Source organism: Daphnia carinata, chromosome 5 (genome assembly GCF_022539665.2).
Source record: "Daphnia carinata strain CSIRO-1 chromosome 5, CSIRO_AGI_Dcar_HiC_V3, whole genome shotgun sequence".
Classification (NCBI taxonomy): domain Eukaryota; kingdom Metazoa; phylum Arthropoda; class Branchiopoda; order Diplostraca; family Daphniidae; genus Daphnia; species Daphnia carinata.
The window spans coordinates 1,686,152-1,711,769 of NC_081335.1; the positions used below are offsets into that span (position 1 = coordinate 1,686,152).

The 25,618-nt window shown below is 42.1% G+C and overlaps 1 protein-coding gene across 1 annotated transcript; it reads right to left on the minus strand.

The window, feature by feature from the left end:
* Nucleotides 1-1,599: 1,599 nt before the first annotated feature.
* LOC130696157 (uncharacterized) lies at nucleotides 1,600-24,746 on the minus strand. Its single transcript, XM_057519236.2, has 4 exons — nucleotides 24,597-24,746; nucleotides 5,126-6,021; nucleotides 4,520-4,798; nucleotides 1,600-3,036 (listed from the first exon to the last, which is right to left on the minus strand). The coding sequence occupies exons 2-4, from the start codon at nucleotides 5,709-5,711 to the stop codon at nucleotides 1,601-1,603; spliced, it is 2,301 nt and encodes a 766-aa protein (XP_057375219.1). The 5' UTR covers nucleotides 5,712-6,021; nucleotides 24,597-24,746; the 3' UTR covers nucleotide 1,600.
* Between the last annotated feature and the right edge of the window lie 872 nt (nucleotides 24,747-25,618).

Sequence of the window (25,618 nt, forward strand, 5' to 3'; positions counted from 1 at the left end):
CCCGCAAAAATGCGACCGACAACAACCCACGTCCGCCATTCGACGTATTACTTATGCGTTACCCAACTCAGAAAAGGCGGGCTCATTTTTCTCTTTTTTTTTTTTTTTTTTTTTTTTTTTCTTTCCCTCCCTCCCTCCACTGCTCACTATTACGTGAATGTTCAACTGTTGCACTTTGAATGGCGCAGGAAAAGGTAGGCAGTAGTTCTGGGAGGGGGGGGAGGGGGGCGTATGTAGCAGTCGAAGAAGCGTCAACCGTGACTTCTGATGCGTGGTTCGCGTTGTGTTTCAAAATTTTGACTTCCTTTTTGCTGGGCTCTTGTCCCTCTCTTCGCCCTCCAACGTTCAGATCAAAAAAGCAAAAATCTTCGAAACGGAAAAGAATACAAACACACACACACACACACGTACATGCTTGTTCGCCATTGCTGCCGTACCCTTTCTGTGCGTTGTCAACCAAAGCGTTTGTGTGGTGCCTATCATGATGGATGACTGGTGGCAGAAGACCCCCATCACCCCCAATGGCTAAAGGGGTGACGCCCACCTTTTTGTGGGTCTCTCTCTCCGTTTTCTTAGCTCTATCTCGTTCGTCTAGTTGTATAGAAGCAGCACGGTGTCTTCTTGGATTTCGTCAAAAGCGGCACACAATCGCAATTTTTTATTCCTCCCTAGTTTTTCAGTCTCTTCAGCGTTGCCTATAGAGACCCCCCCCCCCCCCAAAAAAAAAAAAATACATTTTATAGCAGCAGAGAGGACGAGGCGCTATTCTTGTTGCTTCTCTGTATTTTTTTTTTCTAAATTCTTTGTGGTTTTTCTATTTTTATTTTTTTTTACCGACAAAACAGTTCAGCATTGTGCGCTAGAGCGCGAGCTAGCTATTCAGCAGTTCACACCTGACGACCTCACCTGAATGACATCATAGAATTCTTTTTGAAGGGGGGGGAGAAGAATTTTGAAAATAAGATTTTTTTTTTCTCTCTGATTCTTGTTTCTTTTTCAATCTATTTAACATACAGTACGGGGTTGACATTCAGTTTTAATTTTTAGATGGGCCAAAATTCTCAACACATTCAAGTGAGGTTTTTTTTTCTTCTGTGGTGAAGGGAAAAAAAAAAAATTTGAAACAAAGAAAATAAGTCAATGATGAGCGACACATACGTGAAGACTTGTAGATGTAAAACGAATTAGGATTTAGGGCAAAAGAATTGATTGATTGATCTAGCAGTCGAAACATTCCACTGATCGTGAAGAAAGACGCGAATCGGGGGAAAATTTTTTGTCCCCGAGTCGTCAAAAGTTATTTTTTAAAAAAGAAATATGTTTTTGTTTTTCCACAAATTAAATTGAACATTTTTAAAGAAAAAAAGATTTGGATTCACACACACAAAAAAAGAAGACAATGAAATAATCAAAAGATTGAATTTTTTTTTTTTTGCTTGTTTTGTTGTTTTTTCTTTTTTTCTGCATCAAGTTGATGAGTCAATCAAAAACAAAATTACTAGTAACACAAAAGACAAGTGATGTGTACATACAAGGACCAGATTTTCAGCAGTGAGGGTGTTACATTGTGTACGCAAAAACAAGAACAAAAAGAACATGTTTAGAGCATGGCTAGTCTCGGGGCTTCCTGGTTAGTCGTTTCCAGACCGGCGATAGTGTTGCTGCTATTACCGGACGATGGCGAACTGAAGAGATTGAGCGGATTGCTGCATTCCATCATGGCCACCGGGCCGTTGCTGGACGCTGTTGCAGTAGGGGTGGTAGCGCCGGTGGCGTTGCTACAATTATTAGTGCCAGGCGACCACGTCATTTCACCGTGATACTGATAGCTCGGGAAGCGGTGACCGGACAAGATGGGGGTCGTAGCTCCGGGAGTTGTTGGCGGCTGTTCGTTGATGGGGCTGCTGTTGTTGCTCCCGACTGACAACATTTGAGCATTGTACATGTCGATCGATTGTTGCTGTGGATGCGGTTGTTGTTGTTGTTGCTGCTGCTGCTGCTGCTGCTGCTGCTGCAAGTGATCGCCACAGAACATTCCGGTCGGCGGGTATCCGGCCGCTACGCGATGATGAGCCGACGCGTTCCACTGGTGATGGAACCCGAAATAACCGCCCAGGTTGTTGACATTCAAATAGGGCGCGGCGGCCACGCCGTACACGTTCGCGGCTGGATTGTTGTTGTTGTAGGCCATGTTGGGAACATGGCCAGCGTAGGACTGAGCTGGCTGATGAAAACTAGAAAAATGTTTGCCGTAACTATCGACCGGAGTCGAAAAGAGGTTGTGATGATGTTGTTGTTGTTGTTGTTGTTGCACTTGATGGTGGTGATCGTCTGGCGAGCCGATGTCGTCTGTCGGGGTAACGAGTCCTCCTCCGCTGCTGTACTTGAAAGAATCCGTGCCGAACGACAGCGAAAGATGATGCGGCTGTAGAAGTGCAGTTGATTGTTGCGGGCACGATCGTTCGGGACTCTCTTGTTCGGTGCCGGTCGAGCAGCCGCTGTACGGCGACAGGCTCGCTTGATCGTAGTGAGTTGAATTCGAGTACGACGGTTGTTGCTTATTGTTGTTGGCAGCCGTTTTGACATTGCGACTAGTCAGCGGCTCGGGCAAGTCGATTAGGGTTGCCGTCTCTTGGGCATCGCCGTAGGATCCAGGTGTCGGGTCCGAGGAGGACAGGTGACTGGCCAGCGATGGCGAGGGGGAGCCGGCGCCACTGATTTCGTTGGCAGCTGTTCCTGCGGCGGCAGCAGACGCCGGTGGAGACGGTGAATGGGAGCTGGACGTAACGGCTGAGCAAGAGGGTGGGCTAGGTGATTTATCTCCACCGCTGCCACTGCTTTTCCCTTTTTGTTCCTTTTTGAATTTCATTCGCCGATTTTGAAACCAGATTTTGATTTGGCGCTCGGTCAGGTTGAGCAGGGTGGCCATTTCGATGCGACGAGGTCGACACAAGTAGCGATTGAATAGGAATTCTTTCTCCAGTTCCACCAGCTGGGCACTGGTGTACGCTGTGCGGGCCCGTTTCGCTGGTTGCTCTACAATTTAAAACAACAAAAATTTTAGCAATTAAAAATTGTGGGATGTTTTTTTTTTGGGGGGGGGGGGGAGACTTGGCTAAAAACTAAAAAAAAATTTGATATAAAAAATTCTTTGAATGAATGTAAAACGGGGGAAGGTTTGAAAATTTTTGGATTGCGGCGGTTGCGATGTGTGGGATAAAGGGACAGACGACCGTCTTGGGAGAGAGGATATTGTCTCTCCTTTGCAAGCGGCGAAAGAGACGCGGTGCCTGTAGACGGAAAAAGACAAAAACTGGGAGTCTAAATGGATCAAAATCCCCAATAGGATTGGACAGGAGAAACATATATTTTTTTTTTGTATGTCTGGTACTTGAAGACTTTCTTTTTTGTGTGTATGGAGACGAAGGGCTTGCATTGGCTGCGAGAACTGTAACATTTCTACTAGTATGTTTGTTTTGTTTTTTGTTTTATTTTTTTTCTCCTTTTATTCTCCTCTCTTGGTCGAAATGGATGAGCACGTCGATAGCTGCACCACCGTTTTCGGTTGGCGTCGATGGAAAACTACCAGACAGGCCCCACCAAGTCGGCACGAGATGGATCGAGTCTCTCTAGTGTCCGCGAGAAACAAGGGAAACAACAACACGTATGAAAAAAACAAACAAAACAAACAAAAATGATAAAGAACGAGGATCCGAATTGAATTTGGCTATTACATCATTCTTAAAAGAGACGATCTGAGAGGGAGGGGGGAGACATTGGGTTTTTGTTTGTCATATATATATTTTTTTTTTTCCCCTTCTTGTGTGTATCCGATTAGACAACTGGCGTTGGACGCAAAAAGGGGGAGCGATCTCCCTGTGAGCCAACATCGGAGGCCTAACCCTCACACATGCACCACATAACCATCAATTAATGGTTCTTTTGTATGTGCAAGACTTGCCTGTGTCTGTGACAGCACGGCTGCGTAGCGCGCACCACCGTCGCTAACACAGTGGTAGGGAGTGTTCCACCAGCAGCTTTTACTGTTGATGCACGTTTTTTTTTTTTTTTTTTTTTTTTTAGAAATCCGCTCCATTTTCTTTGTTAGTTTGGAGAGGGGAGGGAGGTAGTTCTCTACGTACGAAAACCACTCGTTCACTAACACGCGATCTCACATCATCCGTTACAGTTGACGATATTCCGAGTAATTAAAAAAAAAATTCTGAATATTTTACGTTTCTTTTTGAAAACTCGAGAATGAATTCAATTTTTGTAGTTGATAAACGAACTAACGTGTAGCCATTAAAATCGAAACTAAACGTCGTCTGCTTCGTTTGATCCCTACATTTCAAAGGCCCTGTGCGTTCCATCACATTTTCTGGCGTCCACAATCGACACAAAGCTAAGCCCATGTTGTTAACAGGAGGGAAAGATAGTCATGAATGGTGTGAGATACCGTGACACATTCATTACGACCGCACAATTTGGCTAAATGAAAATCAATTTTTTTTTTTTTTACCTGGACTTGAAGAGATTGGTGGAGTGGGTTGAGGAGAGATGGGCGATGCCAGGCTCTCTGAAGACGACATCAGCTGATTAAGTCCACCACCAGCGCCGTAGTGGTGATTATTCGGCTGAGATGTGACCAACGTGAGGCCACCGGTTTGCAAATGAAATGGGCTGCGTTTGATGGCTGCATTCGCGTTGGAAGTCTCTCTCATCCATGGGTAAATAGCGTCTTTGGCCGCCGTATTCGCCTGCGTCTGCTGCTGTCCAGTCGAAACGGCATGGTAGGAAGCTAAATATTTGAAGAGGATGTCGGTATTATTGTTAGGTACGAGCTCAGGCAGCGTCGGCCATGGATTCGTGAACATAAATGGATTAACGTCGTGATCCATGTCGAGCAATTTTTCTTTTTTGGGGGAGGGTTGCAAACTATCCAGGATGTGATTTCACTGAAACCACATGATGCACTGACAAGAAGTGATCGATTGTCCTGGTATCAGCTGGTTAATCAGACTAAACACACACTCTGGCGTCGATAATTGGACACAGGTGTCAACGACCAAACGAGGCGACACCTGTCTGCAATAATCGAGGCCGCTCTTATTGACAAGACGCTTACCGGTGACGCTATTGTTGTCCTGCGGTGACGACAGTTCGTCGGCCACGACCGTGTTGGCGGCGAAGTGATGCACCGTGCTCGTACCGCTTGTGGCCTGATGATGCACTTGTCCCATGTGATGCTGCTGCATTGGATGGTACGCGTTTGATGACGAATAAGAATCACTTGATTGTTGCTGAATGGCCACTGACACGGGTGAATTGACGGCCATTTGCATGGCGCACGTTGGACGACTGTTGTTGTTGTAATTTTGATGTTGTTGGTGGTGCGCGTTGACGACAATGTCGACACCGGAACAGCACTCTTGCTCGTAATAGCCGCAATCGGGACTGTCGTATCCGTACACGGCACTACTTCCGTTGGTCATGGCGTCGCTGTGACTGGCAACTGTTGATTGAGGATAGTTGTGCTGACTAGCTAAATACGAAGAAGCTGGATGTTGTTGTTGTTGTTGGTGGTGCTGTTGCGGTCCGGAGTGGAGCGGAGCAGGACCGATCAGGAAGGCTTTGTGATGCAGACTGGTCACCTCTGGCGGCTCTGGGTGACCTAGGTTCACTTGCTGTTGTTGTTGGTACTGTTCCGTCATTCTTTGGAAGAGTTTGTAGGAGATTTTGGAGACAGTGGGGTGGTTGGGATCGATGAGTGGGGTGAGGAGGTCACGATCGAGACAATAGTCCCATGCAGAGTTGGATACACAACACAAGCGCCAGATCCCAAAAAAAAAGGGAAAACGAGGACCCAATCAGATGTGCAGATCGTGCCCACCCAACAACAAGCCGATGGTCAGCAACTCCTCCCACTGCTGGATTTCCAGGGAGCTGGACTGTTGGGTGCTGCTATCTCAAATGGCGAGGGTTGAGGGTACACAACGAGAGGGGTGACGGGCAAAATGAAGGCTGTCAATAAAAAAGAAAGAAAAAAAAATGAAGAACGCACGCGTATAAGTCTTTATACAGTGTCTACACGAAATTTTGCAGGTCATTTCAGGTCAGATTGGGTTGGAGGTCAATTGCTATATCCCTGTCGTGTCTATTGCAGCACTAAGTACTTGCTAAATCAATTGGAATGACATCATTGGAAAAGCTCATCATAAATCAATTAGCCCCCTCTTTTCCCAGTATACACCGATCCGAGAAGACGTTTAAAATAACAAGCAGATTGTTTAAAATGTTGGAAGGTTTTTAATCATTTTCTCTTTCTCCCTTTTCCGTTTTTTTTTTTTTTTTTTGTTTTTTACCGTTTTGGTTGGATTACGTTACAGCGAGGGGGAAATCGAAGGTGAGGTTCGGAATGTCTTATATCGATTAATAACACCACGAATGCAAATGTATTTCCAACTGGAACTTTCCAGAAAACTACATTCGCCGAAGACACCAAGGTTGCTCTCTTATTGTATTGGAGCTGACCATTTGCTAATTTGCTAGATTTTCTTTTCTTTTTTTTTTTTTTTAAATAACCAAATCATGTCGGCTATCAAAAGATGGGATTCCATTTCTCCGAGGAATTGGCCAAATATTTTTGTGGCATTTCGTATTTTTCTTTTTGTTTCTTTTATTTTCCGTCTTCAAATGGAAAGACCAACGTATGTGTGTGCGCGCAAGTCAACGATTGTGTTCAGGGGGTTGTATATTTTCTTGGGTGCCTTGTCCGAGTGACAGCACGAGACTCTGCATTTTTTTTTTTTTTCTATTTTTGTGTTTTTACTTTCTGTCGCTCTCTCCTCTTAGCGAAATATCATGGCGAATGGCAATCTGAAAAAAGGATCTTTTGACTTTTCATATTGGGGAGGGTCTCGATCTAATTATCAAAGTAAAACAGCGCCCAAAAGATCCTCTTCAAAGGGACGAGTTGGGTAGGAAAAAATAGTGGGGGGAGATTCAAATTGCTGCCGACGACGGGTTCATACGTTTGATTTTGAGTGTCTCATCTTTTTACAGCCACTGACGAAAAAAAAAAATAAAGGATCCATCTATACAACATATAGGGGAGGTCCAGACGTACGCGACGACCAGAGGTCTTGTCCCTCCACCCCCCCCCCCCCCCCCCAAAAAAAAAAAAAAGTAGAATAAAAAAAGGCAACAAACGTGTCGGCTACCGATTCCTGTGATGTTGGAACCCACCCAAAGACATTTTTTTTTTAAGAAATCGAAGACGAGGGTAAAAAAAAAAGGAAAACAAAAAATTTGGGAATGCTTTTATCTTTAATGGAAAAAAGGGGCCGAATGCGCCAACCGCAACCCCCTTTAGTCGTATATGACAAATCCCTCGAGTTTGCATTTTCGTTTGTACCATTTTTTTTTTTTTTTTTTTGTTCTTTCATCGGCGGGACTTGTGTCGCAAAAAAAAAAAAAAAAAAGAGCCACTTGCGTTGGAGGAGGGATCCTTCTTTTCTTTCGTCTCTCGTGCCAATAGACGAAGTTGCCGCCGCCGATATCGGTATAGCCTTTTGCAGATATTTTTTTGTTTTATTCCTGTGTGTCGGAATTCATCTACCGACTGATATCCCCAAGTGAATCAAGACGTTCTGTTTTCTTACCTCTCTGTGTTTGATTTTGAGCTTTTGCTGTATAGGCTTCTAGAGGATCGTCCTACCATTTTTGTTTCGAAATGGGGACGTAGTAATCGTCAGAGTAGACGTGCGTTACGGAGACGCTGTATTTCTCTATTGCCAAATGTTGAAATTTGAGAATGAATGAACGTTTTTGTGGGATTACAACAAGAATGAAGTTGATCTTAATTTTGCGTCTTGGCTTTCTCTTGTTTTCTGCATTCCTCAACTTTGTTTTATGGAGAAAATTGCTCGATTTTTGTGTTCTCGAAAAAGAAAACGTGGAGGATGTCACGATGTCGATGACGTTCACCCTGAATTAACAACGAGAAACCAACCAATTTCAGTAGAACAACGCCGTTCAAGCGCTTCACTCTCGACTCTCATTTCTCTTGTTAAATAATTGACCCTAATGTGTACCTAGCGGCGAATAGGTGACGGATGTCAACGCAAGGACAACCGGTCAGTTTTCGAATGATCTCGGGCTGATTTTTTTTTTTGTTAACCCCCCTCTTCCCGAAGTCCTCCTATATCAACTCGTCCGTGAGCTAAGTTGGACTTTACCTAGTAGTTTAAACGCGGTCAGTTTCTAATTCGTTGGTAATCCTTTTTCTTGTTCGTCTCTTATAGTTTTCGTTATTATCGCCATTTCTTTTTATCCTGTTAAAAATCTGTTTGGCCCGCTAGCGTGATGGATATCTTCCGTGACAGTATTCGTGTTTGCCCGTAGGCCCGTGTGCGCCCCTGTCTTTGCTGTTGTACGTGTGTGTTTTGTTTCGGTTTCACATTTGTGGCTCGGTTGCGGTGCTGTTGCGAAATCTTCTCTACCCTTCCATCTATTCACGTTGTTATCCACCTGAAATCGACCGCCCACTCTAATCACTATATAGACAACGCCGCGTTCTACCTATAACAAACCATGTGTTTTGATTTAATGATGGAGCTGCAACCTTATCAGTCAGGGGGGAGAAAAAAAAAGTCTAGTAAAACGTTGATTCGTTTCTCCCATGTTTGATGCGAATAAAAAAAAAAAATGCGTAGGATCTTCGACAGACGAGCCAACACCCACGGCCAATTATTTTGGCAAGACACGACCGCCCAAATGTTTCTGTTGTCCAGTTCTAGACGGGGGAAAAAAAAAAATGTTCTCTTTTCGGGGCATGATGCTGTCCATCAGATATGGATATTCCGCATCAGTTTAAGGTGGGTCAGGACGAGAGTTTGGAAGGCGGAGCTTTTTATTCTTTCTTTCCTTCACAACGGTTTAAGGCTCGCGCTCTCGAAGCAGAAAATCGACTTGAGAAAAGATCTCGATTTCAAGCAGCAGCTCGTCGTTAATTAGCGCCTTGGTCTTGTGAAGACGATAATGATGATGAATATGCGCGCGCCTCGTCTCTTTTCTCCGTTTCTTTCTTCCATTTCCACGGAAGCCTGTCCTTTTTTTTTTTACACGGTACACACGCACTGGCTATTTTTACAGTTTCGCGAAAGAGGCTCTAACACGACCAAACGTCGAGAAGTCATGTCTACAGAGACCTACGCAGTGAATTTTCGTGCCATTTTTTCTTCACGCTTTGCGAGTTTTGACCGTAGGACCTGGCGTTGATCAGAGCTATTATCGAACCTGTTATGTTTCGCTCAGAGCAACAAAAGACAGAAGGGTCGCGAAATATCAGATTGATGGAGCTGTGACGCGCAAAGGATCCGGGTTGGCGATAGGTCTTCGGTGGCCAAATATCACGCTGATATCTATTGTACTTGAAGGAGGGGGAGGGGACGTAGGAGGATGAGCGACACGCATAGAGCAGACGACTTGACATTTTGATGGATGGCCTGTATATATGCGCGGCCCGTGCGTTAACTCGATCCTATAGATTGGGGAGAGCAAAGTAGTCCCTTCTATGCGGAGACCACCGCCACCTCGAAAATCGCTTACTAATCTTTGATTTTCGAGTCGCCTTTTTGCTCGGCCAACCGAATATGCTGGTTTGTCAAAATCGTTATTGTTGTCGCCGAGGTCAAGCGAAGCAAATGGCTGCTCTATATGCGGAGTCCACTTGTTTAATATTTGGCCAAAATTGTACTACTTTTTGAATGGCTGAAATTTAGCGCTGCATGGGGATTGATGAAGACATCTGTACAGTTAGTTGCAGCAGCAGCAGCAGCCACTTTGAACCCCTCAGCAAAAATGAAAATAAAAGTTCTAAATATGTCCAGTCTGATGGAACGCGCGTTTGAGCTGAATGTAGAGCCTTTCTTTGTCGGGGGAAACGCGTTCAATCATTGTCGTACACCGAAAACAAACAACCACATGCTGATATTCAAAGGAGAAGCGATCAACTGGCTGAGAGCGATGGAATCAGATTGATTTTTCGATCTGATTTTTATTTATTTATTTATTTTTTTTTTTTTTCGTTATCTTTGTTGGATATTATTTTTACTTGTTGCTCCGGTTCTGAAACTGAATTTGCATTTTGTTAAACCCCTTTGTCTCGCTGCGTTCGGTTATTTGCTTTTTTGTTGTCTTGATTAACGAAAAACACACGTTTTGTTTTGACTATAGTTGAGGCATCAAAAGTGATTGAAGTCTTCTGATCGAATTTGAATTAGCGTAAAATTTGCATCTTTCATTGCCCTGCGGACCAGTTGCCAGTGGCTAGCCACAAGTCGAAGCAAGATGGTTGGAATAGATTAGGAAAAGGAGATGACCAAAATGGGGAAAAGTAAAAAAAAAAAAAAATCATAATAATAAAACAAAAATAGAAAGAGCATTCGTAATGTCCAGCTGACTGGAAATAAACAAGAAATGCCTGTCTGAGGTTTGATGAAAAGTGGTGGCAACAGCAGAAAGAACCGATCAGAGGCGTAAAGGTTATACAAACGCAATCCGATTGCCGTTTCTTTTGTGTTTGTCTTTTATCTTCAAACGTTAACGAAAAGGTGTTTAAAAGATAAATAAATAAAAGACAAAAAGAAACAATGGCTCACCGGGAGATCGGACTCTCTCGGCTATTTCTAAAGAGCGGAAGATTTGACGGTCATTTTTTTTTTTTTTTTTAATCATTTTCTGAACTGGGAATTTTATACAAAAGTAAACTTGTGTATGCACCGTAAAAGAAAAGAAAAACCAGCGTACAACGATTGACGCGCATTAATCTCCATCAAACGTCACAGAGCGACCGAGGCTCTTGTTTGAGTCGTACATACAACACGCAAACTCCCGAAGAAAATTCTTTCGATACGAATGATAGAATGGAAGACCGTAAATTGATGTGATGCGAAGGAATTTTCTGCGTGACGCTCTCGCTATTGTATTCCTTTTTGATTTGCTTTGGTCAACAATGATGATCTCGTTTGTCGTGAACAGTTATATTCTCTTTTTTTGGGGTAGGATAGGCTGCTAGTGTGGAGCCAGCGAAAGGTGTACGTCCTTGTAATTTTTGTTATCAATTTCTGAAACGACTATTCAGTGTTAATCGCGGGACGAATTGGGAATGGTTTCGGCTGGACTGCCGTTGGCGGCAGTGATCTCTTAAACAAATATTCTTAAAATTTGTGTGCAATGATTTTGATACTTTTCTACGCGGTCAATACGTGGAGCGATTCACAGGGCAAATCTAACGAATGACGATCATGGTGCCGTTAGAAAGAGGGTGTGGAGGGTTGGGAGCGAACGTTTGCCACATGCTAATTGGCGGTAGTCTTTGAATTTATTAGCACGGCACGCTGAAGTACGCCAGGGAACCGAAGCTGTCCTTTTGCAACGTAGGATTTTTACTGGCATAGTACGCTAGTCCATGATTTCTGTTTGTTTTTTGTTTGTACATGGTAGCAAGCCATTTTTATTCTTTTTATTTTGTTGGCTAGTGTTAATTAGCGGCTTTGTTCTGTTTTGCAAATGAAACAAACGTGGGCGATAGTTTTTCTTTACTGATATCGTGTTTCATTTTGAGCATATTCAATATTTCTAGTCTTCCATACTAACGTACATTCTTGTTTTTCTTTTCGTTTCAGATGGAAGTCTTCGACTCGACCACGAGATGGCAGCGGCTACCGGTAAGTCAAAAACCGTTTTTTTACAGTTATTTCGATTGTTGTTTGCGCCTTCGCCGTTTACTCTTATGCCGGTCATAGATGCAAGGGAAACAACTTTCTGTACTAGTTGTTAGCTAACGAGCGTTTTATGCGATGGTGAGGTGATTTTGATCGATTTTATTTTACGTGGTGATAGGATACTCTGTCAGTTTGTCGCTTCATTTTTCTTCCACGAAAACCAAAAACAGAAATGCCTACTTGACAGTTGCGGTTAACATTTTTTTTTTTTTTGCTTTCGAAATTCCCGGGAACTTTTATCTATTTTTAAAGGTAGCGCTGCCATCTTGCGGTAGATTTAGCAACGATCTGAACATTACTTTTACAAACGGGAAATTTCCCCATGCATAAACGAACTAAAGCGAGCAATCGGTTTGTTTGTTTTGTTTTTTCTGTTTTTTTCTTTCATGTTTTTTTTTTCGATTTTTTCAATTTTTTCAACTTCATTTGCCGGTGAAGTCAGTTTTGGCGTTTAAACTGGTTTTTGAACTCTTGGGGATGTGACATTGTGTGAACCGGAACATTGTGGCTCTCACCGTGTGCATGAAAATATTTGTTTTTTAAAACACCTAGCCTTTTCGTCATTAGGTCTGTTGTTACTTGACGTACTCTACACAGTTTCGATCATCGTTCCAGCCAATATGCAAACATGGCATTTAGAATGCAAGGGAAAGATGACTGTGCGAGACGTTGGTTTTTCTCAAAAACTTTGATTTCTTCAACTTGTTGTGCTTGATGAAGTGTTGAAGATTTCTTGTTGCGCACCTTATTTTCAAGTCGGTTGGGCTCGATGCAGTTCCAGGAAAAATGATTTCCTACTATTGTCGGCGTTTTTTTTTTTTTTTTTTTTTTTTTTTTTTTTTTTTTTTTTGGGTTTCAAGATGAAGTGCTTTTCTTCATCGCTTCAACTATTTCATTCCGTCGTACGCGTAAAAAAAAAACCTTTTTTGGTAAGGCAAATGCGTCGGGAAAACCGTCGAATGCAATGACGCGTTGGGCTTTTTCCGTGTGAATCGGCGGGATTTTCCCGACGTTTTTGTTCAATCGACGGCCTAGTGCATGAAGTTTTATCGAAAGCGTAGACATTTTGAGAGGCTAGGGGTAAAGAGGCTAAAGAATAGAAGCGAAGAAAAAAGCTTGCTGTCAGACTGGATCACGTTCAATTGCTGTTGCATCATCAATAACCCTGCCCGCCTTCTACCAGGAACCACTGAAGTCGTTATGATACTCAAACTCCTTCCCAGACTAGGCCCCCCTTGGTTCGTAATTACGTAAAAGAATCTTTTCTTTCTCCTTGACGAAACAATGTAATGAGATTGCCAAACAATTGCGAGGGATCGTATCATTTTGAAAAAAAATAATGCATTGAATTAGCTTTCCACTGTGTAAACTTGAACGTCAAAAATAATGCTAATCTCCTTGATTTTAAAACCACTTTGACGGGGATCTCCTGGGCTGCATAAGTGCAAGTTTCTTAATGGACTAAAAGAAATTTGCGAGATGTTGTGAAAACAATAACAAAACATTTGTGAGACGCTCGCGAAAATGAGTAGTAGCACGCCTTTTTGTGCGCTTTGTTTTTTTGAATTTTGATTCCCAACACGTTTGAGCCATTTTTCGCAGCTGCTGAGAGCAATGATTAATGAATTGTTGTAAAAGTTTTGCTGTGTGTTTTATTTTATTTTATTTTTTTTTTTTTTCCTTCGCACTCATCGACTCACTCACTCTCTTCATTTCGAGGCCAAGGTTGAGGGAAACCCTCTTTTGTCTTTCCTTGTGTATCGGCCCTCCTTGAAATCAAAGACCGTGTTCCCAGTCGTTATCATTTGTAAGGCCCACCGTATACCAAGTATTGCGACCATAATTGTTTTTTTGTTTTTTTTTTTCCCCCTTTTTCTTGTTTTAGCCACATTTTGGAGCCAACTCACGGCCTCCGTTTAAAAAGTATGCTGAGCGAAAGGCGCTTGTTGGCCGATTTCAATTATTGATCAATCATCTAGGCCGGTTTCGGTCACTGCCACCATTTGTTGTTGTTGTTTTTTTTTTCTTTGATTCTTTGACTTTCATTCATTTGCATTGCAATGGCGTTTGCATTTAAATGTTTTTTTTGTTTTTTTTTTTTTTTTACTTTTATTAACGTTGTCATTATATGGTGACCGAGTTTCAGAATATTTTGTAATTATCGGCATTGTTCATTGACTTTCCTCGAGGTGTTTGTATAGCGCATTCTTTTTGGTGTGGTTCGCTCTGTTTTACCGGCACAGATTATTGCAAAATTCATGTGTTGGCCTACTTTCTACAGTCGGTTGACGAGCTTGTAACGATTACTTTGATCCTTCCACAGCACTTTCTTGACTGGCGAATGTTTCGCGTCCATCGTCACATTCTGAATTGTTTTTTTTTTTTTCTTTACCATTTTTTCTTGATTTTCCAGCAATTGGAAAATGACCCGCTATTAGTTGTTCAGTAGAAAATCCCGCGGGCGTTCAGTTTAACAGCGGATACTCCCAGCGTGATTGCGGTGCGGCGATCGCGTGACGCAGATTCTCCTCCCGTTCCAAATCACGAAACTCTGAAATGATGCCGATTTTTCTTGATGCATGTAATGAATTGAAGTTCAGCTTGAATTTTGATGGGGGTCTAACTTTGACGAGTTTTTGGGCGTGTGTGTGTGTATGCGTATGCGTAAGGGCAAAGCGAGAAAAAAAAACCCCAAAGAAATGGGAGTGGGGGTCTCCGTTTCCGTTCGTGTTCAGGATTTGTTTCTTTGGTTCTCTTTCGTGTGCCTGTCTGTCGTTTGCTCCGTTTTTTTTTTTTCCCCTTCTCCGTTCACCAGTCAAATATGCAGATGGAGGCCGACGAAAGTAGTGCACCATATTTACGTATGCGCGATCACATATCATTGAGATGAGGGAGCTCCAAAAAAGCAGAACAAGATGAGGATGCCCGAAAAAAAAGAAAGAAATGGGAGTCTAGGATAGGTCGACTCTGTTGGACCAGTGTTGTCACTCATCACATAAAAGATTTTTCCATCACAAGGAGAAAGAGGGTAGGAGAGCGTCCCTTATTTTTTTTTTTTTCTTTCCAGATGACCCCACCCTCGAATCCTACAGCGACGTCTTTCCCTCGCCTTTTTATTTTTCCCTTTCACGCGCCGTTCTCATTGGCCCCAAATACCTAAGACCCCCCCCTCCCCCCGATTCCTCCTGCCTTCCATCTCTTCTCGTTTTACAAGCCACTTTTTGCAACGCTTTCGTGGCAATTGCCAAAGCTACGGAGATTCAATTGCAAACCGAACGCGTAGTGTAATGATGAATTCACGCGAGCACCACCTCATTTCGAATCAACTTTTATACGGTCAACATGTAAACTATCTGTCTTGAGGCCGGGCTGCTCGAGGCCCATCGTCTATCAACTTGATGGTGTAACGAATGCGAGTCTTTGATTCGCTCCGTTGCGTCCTCAATGCATTTAACATCGTAACATACAGACGGACAAACAAACAGACGGAGGAAAGAAAAAAGCTAGAGAGACCCATGTTGCGTGTTTATATTTGCGTATGTGTGTGAACATGGCCGCATGTAGAGAGAGATGGAGGCATCCGAATCCAGTGACTGTAACGAAGAAAAGGAAGAAAAATAAAGGGAGACTATCACAACAGCATCACACAGACTGCTGTGTACTGCTCTGGGGGGGGGGGGGGGGTGAGCGACGCCGCCGCTGCTGCTGCTGGCCCCGTCTGAACGGAAAGCCAGAAGACAAAATTAATGGTTTGTTTGGCGCGGATCCTCTTGTCACTTTTTGCGGCTGGGGCATCTACAAGCAAAGAAGACGATCCTTATGCAGCAACGTACATGTAGGGGTGATTTTTTGGGGCAACTATATGTGTTTTGTTTCTTTCTTTTTCTTGATTATTTGCTTCCTCTCCTTGTGTTGCCTTAGCGCTCCAATTTCTCCCTTTTGATTTTTGTTTTTCCCTCGTCGAACGAGAAGAACAAAGTTTGAATATCCGAATCAACGGGTTTGATGCTTTAAAGCGTTGCGACTGCAGCCGAACTGCAGATATGTTTTTTTTTTTTTTTTTTTTTAATTAGGAGGACAACTTGTAATAATTAGGGATAGCCGTGAGAGAGAGGTGCTATTCACGTAGGAATGTCATGCGTTTAATTTCCACGTCACGAACGGGCGGAGAAAACAACACGAGAAAAATGAAAAACTTGAAATGGCGAGATTGCCACGCTGCAATAGTAACACAGATAGGGTAGGGAGCAAGCAAGGGAGGGACGATCGTGTTGTTTCTTGTCTTTGGCGGAGGGCAAAAACCATTCGTCATAGAGGAATACTCGGTAATTGGCTTTTGGCATTGGGTGTCGTTGTCTCCCTTTTCTTTTCTTTTCTTTTCTTTTCTTTCTTTTCTTTTTTTTTTTTTTTTTTTTTTTTTTTTTTTTTGTTCAGCGGCCAATACAACGACCACAATAACAAACTTACAAAGAATGAAGCAGCGTCACCGTGACTGAAAATTGTTTGTGCGCTAACCTTCCCGGCGTCGCGACGCTTCCGTCGGTAGCGCGCGCCACCCGGTGAAGTCGATCTGAAAATAGATTCATCATCCATTTCCCTATTTGAGTTTTTTTTTTTTTGGTTTTTTAATTGCCTTGCTCTCATGTTCTCTTACTTTTTTCTCATGTGTCGGATTTCGACGTTGGACGGTGACGAAAAACAAGACCTTTAAACATCAACACGATATTCCCGAACGCTCCAACTCACGTAGCGCGTCCTGTTCTATTTCTAATTTCTTTTTTTTTTTTTTCAAACATAAGAATTATGTAATAATTCTTGTTGTTTAAAAATGATTCAGTTTCAACTGCGTTTTGTTGATAATTTACCCGAATCAGAGGCCATTATTGTGAATTGGAACGAACACTCAGAGGTGGGGGGGGGCGAGGGGAGGGGAGGGATGCACTAAAAGGAATACTTTTCGCAGACTCGATAGCCGAACGACACACAATTCCAGGATGCCACACAGCAGATAGATTAATCACGCGTCCTTGTTTTCTTGTCGTCGTAAGGCAAACAGATGAATCATAGAGATAAAGGAATGGAATTGTCATTGGGGCGCGTGCGCTGCGCTCCTGAGCACGATGCCCAGTGTGCGTGTGTTTTCATAAGAGTTTTCAGGCTATGTGTGTCATGCAAAACGAGCCTATTTTTTTTTTTTATTGTTATTTTCTCTTTCTCGTTTTCCGCTTTTGTTTTCTGTACCGCTCGATGTGGTATTTTTCTTTGCTTGTGTTGAGAGACGAATTTTTTTTTTTTTTTTTACCCTGTTGTTCCTTTAGTCGACGACTATTCTTTTATTCGAATTTAATCTTCCTTTTTCTTTTTTGGCTATTTTGCCTGGCTTTTCCTCTGAATCTACATGCGCTGCACAGTCGGTTCGGGGAGCCTCCGCTGTCGGTTGCAAGATTAATGACTTGCCGCGCTCAGTTCGTCCGACAACAACACGAACGGGCAAAATCGCACCGTACTGAACGCAGAGAGGATCACACTACGAAAAGCGTCTCTTTTCTCTCTCTCTCTCTCTCTCTCTCTCTCTCCCACACGCAAGTTTATTTTGGAGAATGGGGAGGGAAAAAAAAATGTGAGAGAGAATGAGGGGGAGAGAGAGAGAGAGAGAGAGAGAGAGAGAGAGAGAGAGAGAGAGAGAGAGAGAGAGAGGGGGAGAGAGAGAGAGAGAGAAAAGAAAAAGAAAAAGAAAAAAAGGTATTTATTCCGTTTCGTTTGTGGAACCCAGGGCCAGCCAGAGTTCACCAAACTGATGGTGAAGCTAAGAAGTTATATCTTTGGATGGGCGGTGATTCTCGTTTGACCGGTATTATATGTAAATTAAAATCCAATGAGAGAAGTAGAGAGTTTAAAAAGAGAAATCTTTCATCGCCTTCGAGTAATGAAATTTCAAAAAAGAAAAAAAAAAAACAAAAAAAAACGACAACGAAACAAATTACATTTCTGTGCGCAATTCAAAAATGTGTTTGAATGGCGTTTTGCTCTTGCAGTTTTTTTTCTTTTGGTTTTGTCTTACTTGTTTTTGTTTTGTTTTTGTTTTTGTTTTTGTTTTTTTTTTTGCTCGTGTTATCAGATTCCGGTCTGCATATGACTGTTATCGTCTGTGCATTCCAGGCAACGTCCAGTTTTTATCCCTTTCTCTTGAATTTCTTTGTTGTCCATCAGCCGACTTCTGGTTTGCTCTAATTTGGATTTTTAATTTCAATTTGAAGCGCGGCTTCGAACCTTCCAGTATCTCAAAAGTTTCCATCGAGACGTTTGTTCAGGTGGCTATTACGCAACGTTTACCATTGACGGCGGAGTGCTGACGTTTGATTCCCTTTTTTGCGTTGCGTTGCGTTTGGCCAACATTTTTCATTTGCATTTGCGGATACAAACGGGCATGAAACAGGTACTGCGATACACAAACTCTCAGAACTGAGAAGCGGATCGTCAGGTAAACAGGCTGTCCATCAGGAAGAGGCTCGTTTTTCTGAGAGAAAACATTTTTTTTTTTTTTTTTTGGCCGGCGGGTGCGTGTTGGAAAATCGAAAAAAAAAAAAAAAAATCGTAAGAACTGAACAACTTTGTCTCGAAATGCTTTGAAAAAAAAAAACAAAAAAAAAAACAAACTCGGAATCAGAAAGCGATGAAGGAGAAAAATAGGAAATAGCCACTAGAGTCGAGGAACTGGTCATGTGGTTTCGATTGCTGGAAGCTCATGTGCCAGAGAAATAGAGTTTTCCCTCTAGGGTTATTAGAGTCCCCCTCTTCGAGAACAAGAAAAAAAAAGCAAAAAAACAGGTGAAGAAGAGAAAGAAAAGGAACGAAATACTGTAGGTGGTAGTGCGCATTAAAATTGGAGAATGGTCAACCCTGGCGCACCTGTACGCACACATCCTTATAACGCTGGCACACGGTGTTGTTACCTGGATCGAGCAGGCTGATGCATTTGTGCATCCTATCCTTATCCTTGGCGCTAGGTTAGAAAGAAGAAAGAAAGAAAAAAAAACACAAAGGTACACGTCTTGAGAGACGCGGACACGACGCGCCGTTGGTGCCGTGTCTTTTTTTTTTGTTTTTTTTTTCCCAACCGCTTATTATTTTCCCATTTAGGTCAGAACCTGGGGTGGAAAATTGACTCTCATGGATCTCTACGTATAGCCCCCTCTCTTGTGTTTTGTTTTTGTTTTATCTTGATTTTTTTTTTTTTTTTAGTCTGTTCTCTCTCTCTCTTTTCTCATTCCCGCTTCTATCATCAGCAACCGGCGGGACGGCCTTTCCCCTCGCGCATTTCACCCAAAATGCAGTTGTGTGTGAATAAAAGAGAAGGGAAAGAAAAAAAAAAAAAAAAAAAAAAAAAAAAAAGACGACCAATCAACAATCATGGAAAAAAAAAATAAGTACACGGTATTCCTGTGTAGATTACCTCGAAAATTCGAGTGAAAAGAAAAGCCTATGGAAAAAAAAAAATAAATAAAGGGGGCCCTCATCACGTGAATTTTCTTTTCCGTTGGCGACAAGTTTCAGGCGGCGTTCTCTAATAATTCGAGGGGTTCGCGTGAGTGCTTCCTGCGTTTTCTTCTCGGCTCAGACCACGTCCCCAGCGATTGAGAAAGGCGACGTCGACCGAAAGGAACAGACAGAGATAGTTTATATAATCATTTAGTTCAGAGATTCGTTTTTTTTTTTTTCTTTTCCTCGAGTGTGTGTGTGTGTGTGTGTGTGTGTGTGTGTGTAAGGGAGCATGTAGAGAGAATTAAAGGCGGCCGCAGCGACGACACGTCACGACACGTGGAGTTGAGAGAGTACCCCCTCGAAAAAAAAAAAAAAAAAAAAAAAAAAAAAGAACAGCAGCAGCGGCTGATTGAAGAAGAAGAAGAAAAAATGGTGAGGGGAAACCTGTCGTTCGTCGTATATGATTATGATGATTCCTCATTCTTTTTCTTGTTTTCGCGTTGAGGTCAGGTGATGTAGTCACGTTGGGGCCATGAGATTTATCCTGTAGCCATACGCACTAGCGATGGTAGTCTCTTCACGCTGCAATGGGAGGTGGTTATCATTCGTTTCTCTTTTTCTCATCGGAGCTGTCGTTGTTATAATACTTGTCTGCCTATAATTTTTATTTTTTTTTTTACCTTTTCTTTTTTTTTTTCTTGGTTATTTTTAGTTATTGTTTTTACGATCATTGTCATTATAACGGAAATTTCTTTTTCAATTTTTGTTTTTTGTTTTTTGGTTAAAATTCTTTTTTTTTTTTTTATTTACGAACGAATGGTAACTCCTCCCACCAGCCAAATTGAAACGCATCAAAAAGCTAGTGGGTATAATTTTTTTTTTAAATTAATTTATCCTTAACGCAGTATTTGAAAAAGGTGTACAAACACCACCAAATTCTGCGTGTCTGCTCGATTGCAGTGACGACCGAACTCATTGGGGCCCATCGTCATCATCAAGACGATAGAGAAGGAAGAAGAAGAAGAACAAAAAAAAAAAGGGAGAAGGGAAATAAATGGAGAGAGAGAGAGAGAGAAAAAGAATGAGAAAACAACTGAAGAGGGGGGGGGGGGAGGAGGGCGAGTGCTGTGTGTGTACAGGTACGACTAGAAGACAGAGAGAGAGAGAGAGAGAGAGAGAAGGAGAGAAAACTACACAGCAGATCTTGCTGGAGATAGCTGCGTTACAGGTGGTCTAACCAAGAGCTCTCGTCGTCGGGAGTTTAGTGGGTTGATTGCCGCACCGAGACCAGCAGCAACTGTCTACATATAAGCTGAATATTCTCCGGCTCACCCGCCAGTTGTGTTTTCTAAATCCGAGTGGACGCTGTGATTCAGCGCCGTCGACAGCGTCGCCCTCCTCCTTTTCCTACCTCTTGTCAATCATCGACCTTTTTCTTTTCTCCCCAATTTTTTTTTTGTGTGTGTGTGTGTGTGTGTGTATCTACTTTGTGTTTACATTTCGGTAGCAAACATTTTAACACGTTTTGTCGATTCCGATTTTTCTTTCAATTTGAAATCTTGTTTTTTTTTTTTTTTTTTTTTTTTTTTAATATTATTCCTCTATTTGGAAAATGGGGGAGCTGCTTTTCTGCCTTGTCAGCTAGGAACGGATCGCCCTGTTTCATTGTGGATGGACTTGTGTTTTTTTTGTGTTTTTTTTTTATACTTTTCTTTTTAAAACTTTCGTTGGGTGCTGATGCCTTTTTCCTTTTTCTTTCCCTTCATCGTTGTCCATTTTTTCGTATTATGTTTCCCCCTGAAATTTCGAATCCTGCGTTCGACTCAACATCCCCATGCAGCTGTGGGGGTACCTCCTCCGTTGTCTCTTCATCTCCCACTGAGATCGACGAAGAAGTAAAGCCACACGATCGGCCGTAATAAAAACCTGGTGGAAAATAACCTGCGCGTGGCACTCTTCACAGCGTCATAAATTTAACGAAATGCTGATTTTTTTTTTTTTTTTTTTATGGCTGTCTTTGTTAAGTTGTCACCGAAGAAGCCCCAAAACCGATTTCCCCGATCAGCAGCAAAAAAGTGTATGTACTTTTACGGCACGATAGCCGTTTTGAAAAGTTTGCGGAATTTTTTTTTATTAGTTGTTTTTTATTTGTTTGTTTTTCTCAGTTTTTGAAAGACGATAGGATCGATTTGTTGGAACCCGATGTTTTTAAATGCGTAAAGGTTGATTTTAATGCTGAGTTGGCGCGTAAGTATATACAGCCACGGCGAAATCATCTTTTCTGGCGGCCCCCAACTTTTACACGTTTTCAAGCCGTTTCGTTCTGGACGATTGACGGGCGGGCGGATGGAATCTTGACGGCCACGAGATTGATTCCAACGCACGAGTCAGCCAGTTTTTTTTTTTTTTTTTTTTTTTTTTTTTTTTCCCAACATTATTTCCAACTTTTTCTTTTTTATTTCGTTATTCTTGTCTGCGAGATTGTTTTCTTCGTTTTTGGAGGGAGGTAACGAAGCATAATTTTTTTTTTTTCCTTTTTTTTATATACTGTACATTTTTTTTTGTTTTTTTTTTTTGATCGAACGCCCGAGCGTGTTTCCACGAAAGAAGAATTTTTTTATTTCTTTTTTTTTTTTTTTTCATGGTAATTTTCTTACGGAATTCACTCTCGCCCTCAACGCTTCAGCATCCACCAGATGTGTGGAAATAAGAAGAAAATCAACAACACATTCCCATCTTGTTTCAACAGCCGGATTCGTAAGCTACCCTGTAGCTCCGGGCTTTTGTCTCTTTCAGTAATCAGAAGCTCGTTTCTACAGGTATCTTACGGGTAAAGAAAGAGGATTTTTCTTGTAGATAATCTATCGGCATCACCATCACAACATTTCCTTCCTCTCCCACACACACACACACACACACACACACACACACACACACACCACAACACACACACACACACACACCCACACACACACACACACACACCCAACCATTGCGTTTTCTTCATTTGATTGTGGTCGTTGTCATCGTCATTGCAATCCGCCCACCCATTCTCGCGCAAAATTTTACGAACGGGGGAGGTGGGGGGAATAACCTTAGGGTGATTTACCTGACTGCTTGTGCGTCATTTGTTATTCCCATTTCCTTTCGACGAAGAAAAAAAAAAAAGATTGAAAATTCGTTGAAAAAAAAAAAATTTACTGTATAATATGCGCATGTCTATACAACCACTAAAATACCTGGACAAGCCACACAAAAGCAGCTGCTGCTACGCAGTACTGTTTTCGTTAGCCGTTGCTGTCACTTCTTTTTTTTTTTTTTTTCGATTTTTGTGTTTGTGTGTGTTCCATCGTTCGTTTGTTGAAAACAATGGCAACGTACCCGTCGGTGATTCGAACGTTAATAGGGGGGGGCCAAACATGTTGCGCTTACGGCAAAGGCTTGTGAGATTGAAGGCGGATGCAAAAAATAGAATGTACCTTTCTCTCTTTCTCTTCATCCATCCATCACTATCCATCATCCGACGAGAAGCTAACGGAACCAGATATTTTAATGGGAAAAAAAGAAAAAAAAAAAAACTTTTCATTCTTCTCCGTTTTTTTTCCCTTCATCCAAGCGCAATTGTCTATTCAAGCCGAACGTAATCTCTGTGATAAGAGAGCGGCAGGTACAAGGGAAAATCGAGAAATTCGAGACTTGAACGAGCGAGCAACAACAACAACAAGAACCCAAAAAAAAACAAAAAAAAAAACGATAATGATAAGCCACGTATGGAGTTTGAACACGCTAGTAATGGATTACAGTACTAGTAACCAGTATGAGACGCAGTAGAAAAATGTTCACCCTTTTGTTTTTTTTTGTTTTTTTTACACACACACACACACACACACATGGAGTTAAAAAAAAAAAACTATTCTATTTTATAGAGAATGGCCTGAAGGTATTTCGTGACTTGCCATGAGAAAACGAACGAAAAAAAACTGGAAATCGCGTTCGTGAGAGTAGCTCCCTTTAAAAAAAAAAAAAAATAAATAAATAAATAAAAATCTTTCTTCTAGTTTTTAATTTGTGTTTGTTGATTTCGGGGCTCAAAAGTTGCGCCTCAACTATTTTTGCTCTTTGCATGCATATTTGCTTTTGAGAGAGACGCTGAGGGAAATACGAGTTGAAATATCATAAAAACGATGATACAGATGAACGAAAGGAGATCCTTTTAACTGAGACTGCCTTTTGCCGTTTTTTTTTTGGGGGGGGGGACATTTCAATTAAGGACAATTTGATTATTCTTCTCCTCCTAGCTACGGTTCGGCTGTCCTTTTTTTTTTTTTTTTCTTCCGAACAAGGAGAGGGTTTCTAAGTGAATCTTGCCTCGCACAAAAATGAAAAATTGATTTTCTATGAACGCTGAATATATAGACTTTTTTTTTGCCATTTAACTCGTAGATACGTCCAGAGAGCGCGCGTTCGTCCGGACATCTTTCTTTACTGACTCACAGTGGGGACGGCCCCCCCCCCACCTGTCACTGGGCTGACGGATTAGCCTTATAATCGGACGTGAAGGTGATGGAGTGCTCGGTCCGCATTGGCTTGTGCTCGTCCTTTTCTCTCTTTTTAAACCAACACGTACAAGCCAGTCTCCATTTTACTTTGCCGCTCCGCACGGAGATTGGTTGCGTTCCGACCTTCTCTTTCTCTCATCCAATTTCCATTTTCTTTACTTTTTATTTATTTATTTATTTATTTTTTTTTTTTGGCTGATCGGGATCTTTTTTTATTTGCCCATTTTTTTCGTTTTGTTGCATTACACGTTTTATTTCCAACGGCCAATCGACCAAAACTGTGATCGATTGCACGCGTTCATCCGTTGGACATAGATCGATACAACAATTCCCGCATCGTGATGAACTTAATCGAGAATTTTTTTTTTTTTGGGGGGGGGGGGTTTGTTATTCTTTTCTGCCCCGTTTTGTTCGATGCACACGCGCACGACTTGAGTGTTCGAAAAGACCTGCTACCATCGTGAATAGCGTTTGATACGTATCATAGACACATAAATAAAAATAAAGCGTCTGATGCGATGGGAAGAAGAAAAAAAAACAAATCGGAATTTTCTTTTCTTCTTGTTCTCGTCCGTTCATCAATAAACAAAACCAACAAACAATTCACGGATGCGTACACAAAAGCCAGCGCTTGCGGCTGCGAGGTTCTGGAATATTTGATGACCACTAACGGTTTCGATCAGTCACGACCGCTAGTATTTATTCTGCGCTGCAGACCATTCAAACGCGCAATGAATGAAGGTAAAAAAAAATAGAAACAAACACTTACCCAGGAGGCGAATGACAAGTCACGAAGGGAAAGGTCCGGCGGAACACGAAATTCCTCGACGGGTCTATGTAATTCTCGTTGTAATGATGAGAGTTATCAGGCCGAGACTGCGATTGAACGAATTAATGGACGAAATTCACGAAGCTGATAGCAGCCTTCACGAACCGATGGAAGAAGTGAAACGACTTTCAGCTTGAACTGTACTAGCTTTTCTGCTTTGAGAAATATATTCGGGAGAGAAGACTGCGCTTCTCTCTCAGACGATGTCGATGGTGTCAGTGATGTGATGTCCGCTTGCTCCCGTTTTTTTTTTCTTCTTTGCTGTCAAGTTCAGATTTTTTTTTTTTTTTTTTTTTTTTTTAGTTGAAGTCTTAGACAGGAGGGGGGGGGGGTTGGGGGGTCGGCAAGAAAATGGAGTAGCAGCCACAGTGAGAGGAGTGAGATTCTCCCAGTTTTTGTGGGACGTCGTGAAAAACTTGGTTCATTACGAAGCCGGTCTGTTGTGGGCTCCCAAAAAAGTCATTGCGCGACGACGCTCCTTGATGAGTTGGGTGACGGACTGTCGAGTAGGAGGGATTTTTTTTTTTTTTTTTTTTTTTTTTTTCCCCTTTCTCTGTGCATGTTGCGGGGGAGGTGATGGCGGGCGAGTGTGTCACTGTCTCTCTCGTCTCACTCGTCTTTCTACTTGTTTCTTTTCTCCTTCTTGTTGTGTCAAGTTTGAGTCGCTCTAGAAGGCCCTAGTCTGTCGAGGCTCGGAAAGCTAAACAAGATCATCAGTCAGTCAAGTCAGGAGCCAGCAGATTATTTCGTTAAGAAACGGAACCGTAAGAGCAGAGGGAAGCAAAAAAAAAAAAAAAAAAAAAAAAAAGGGAGAAGAGAAACCCCTCACGGTTATGTTATATACGAAGCCCATGTCTGACAATGACCAACAAACCAACACCAGCATTTACTACTCCACCCTTGCAGAGCCACGCGAAATAATGTAACCGTATAACTAGCGTTGCCGCTACTCAGGTCAACAT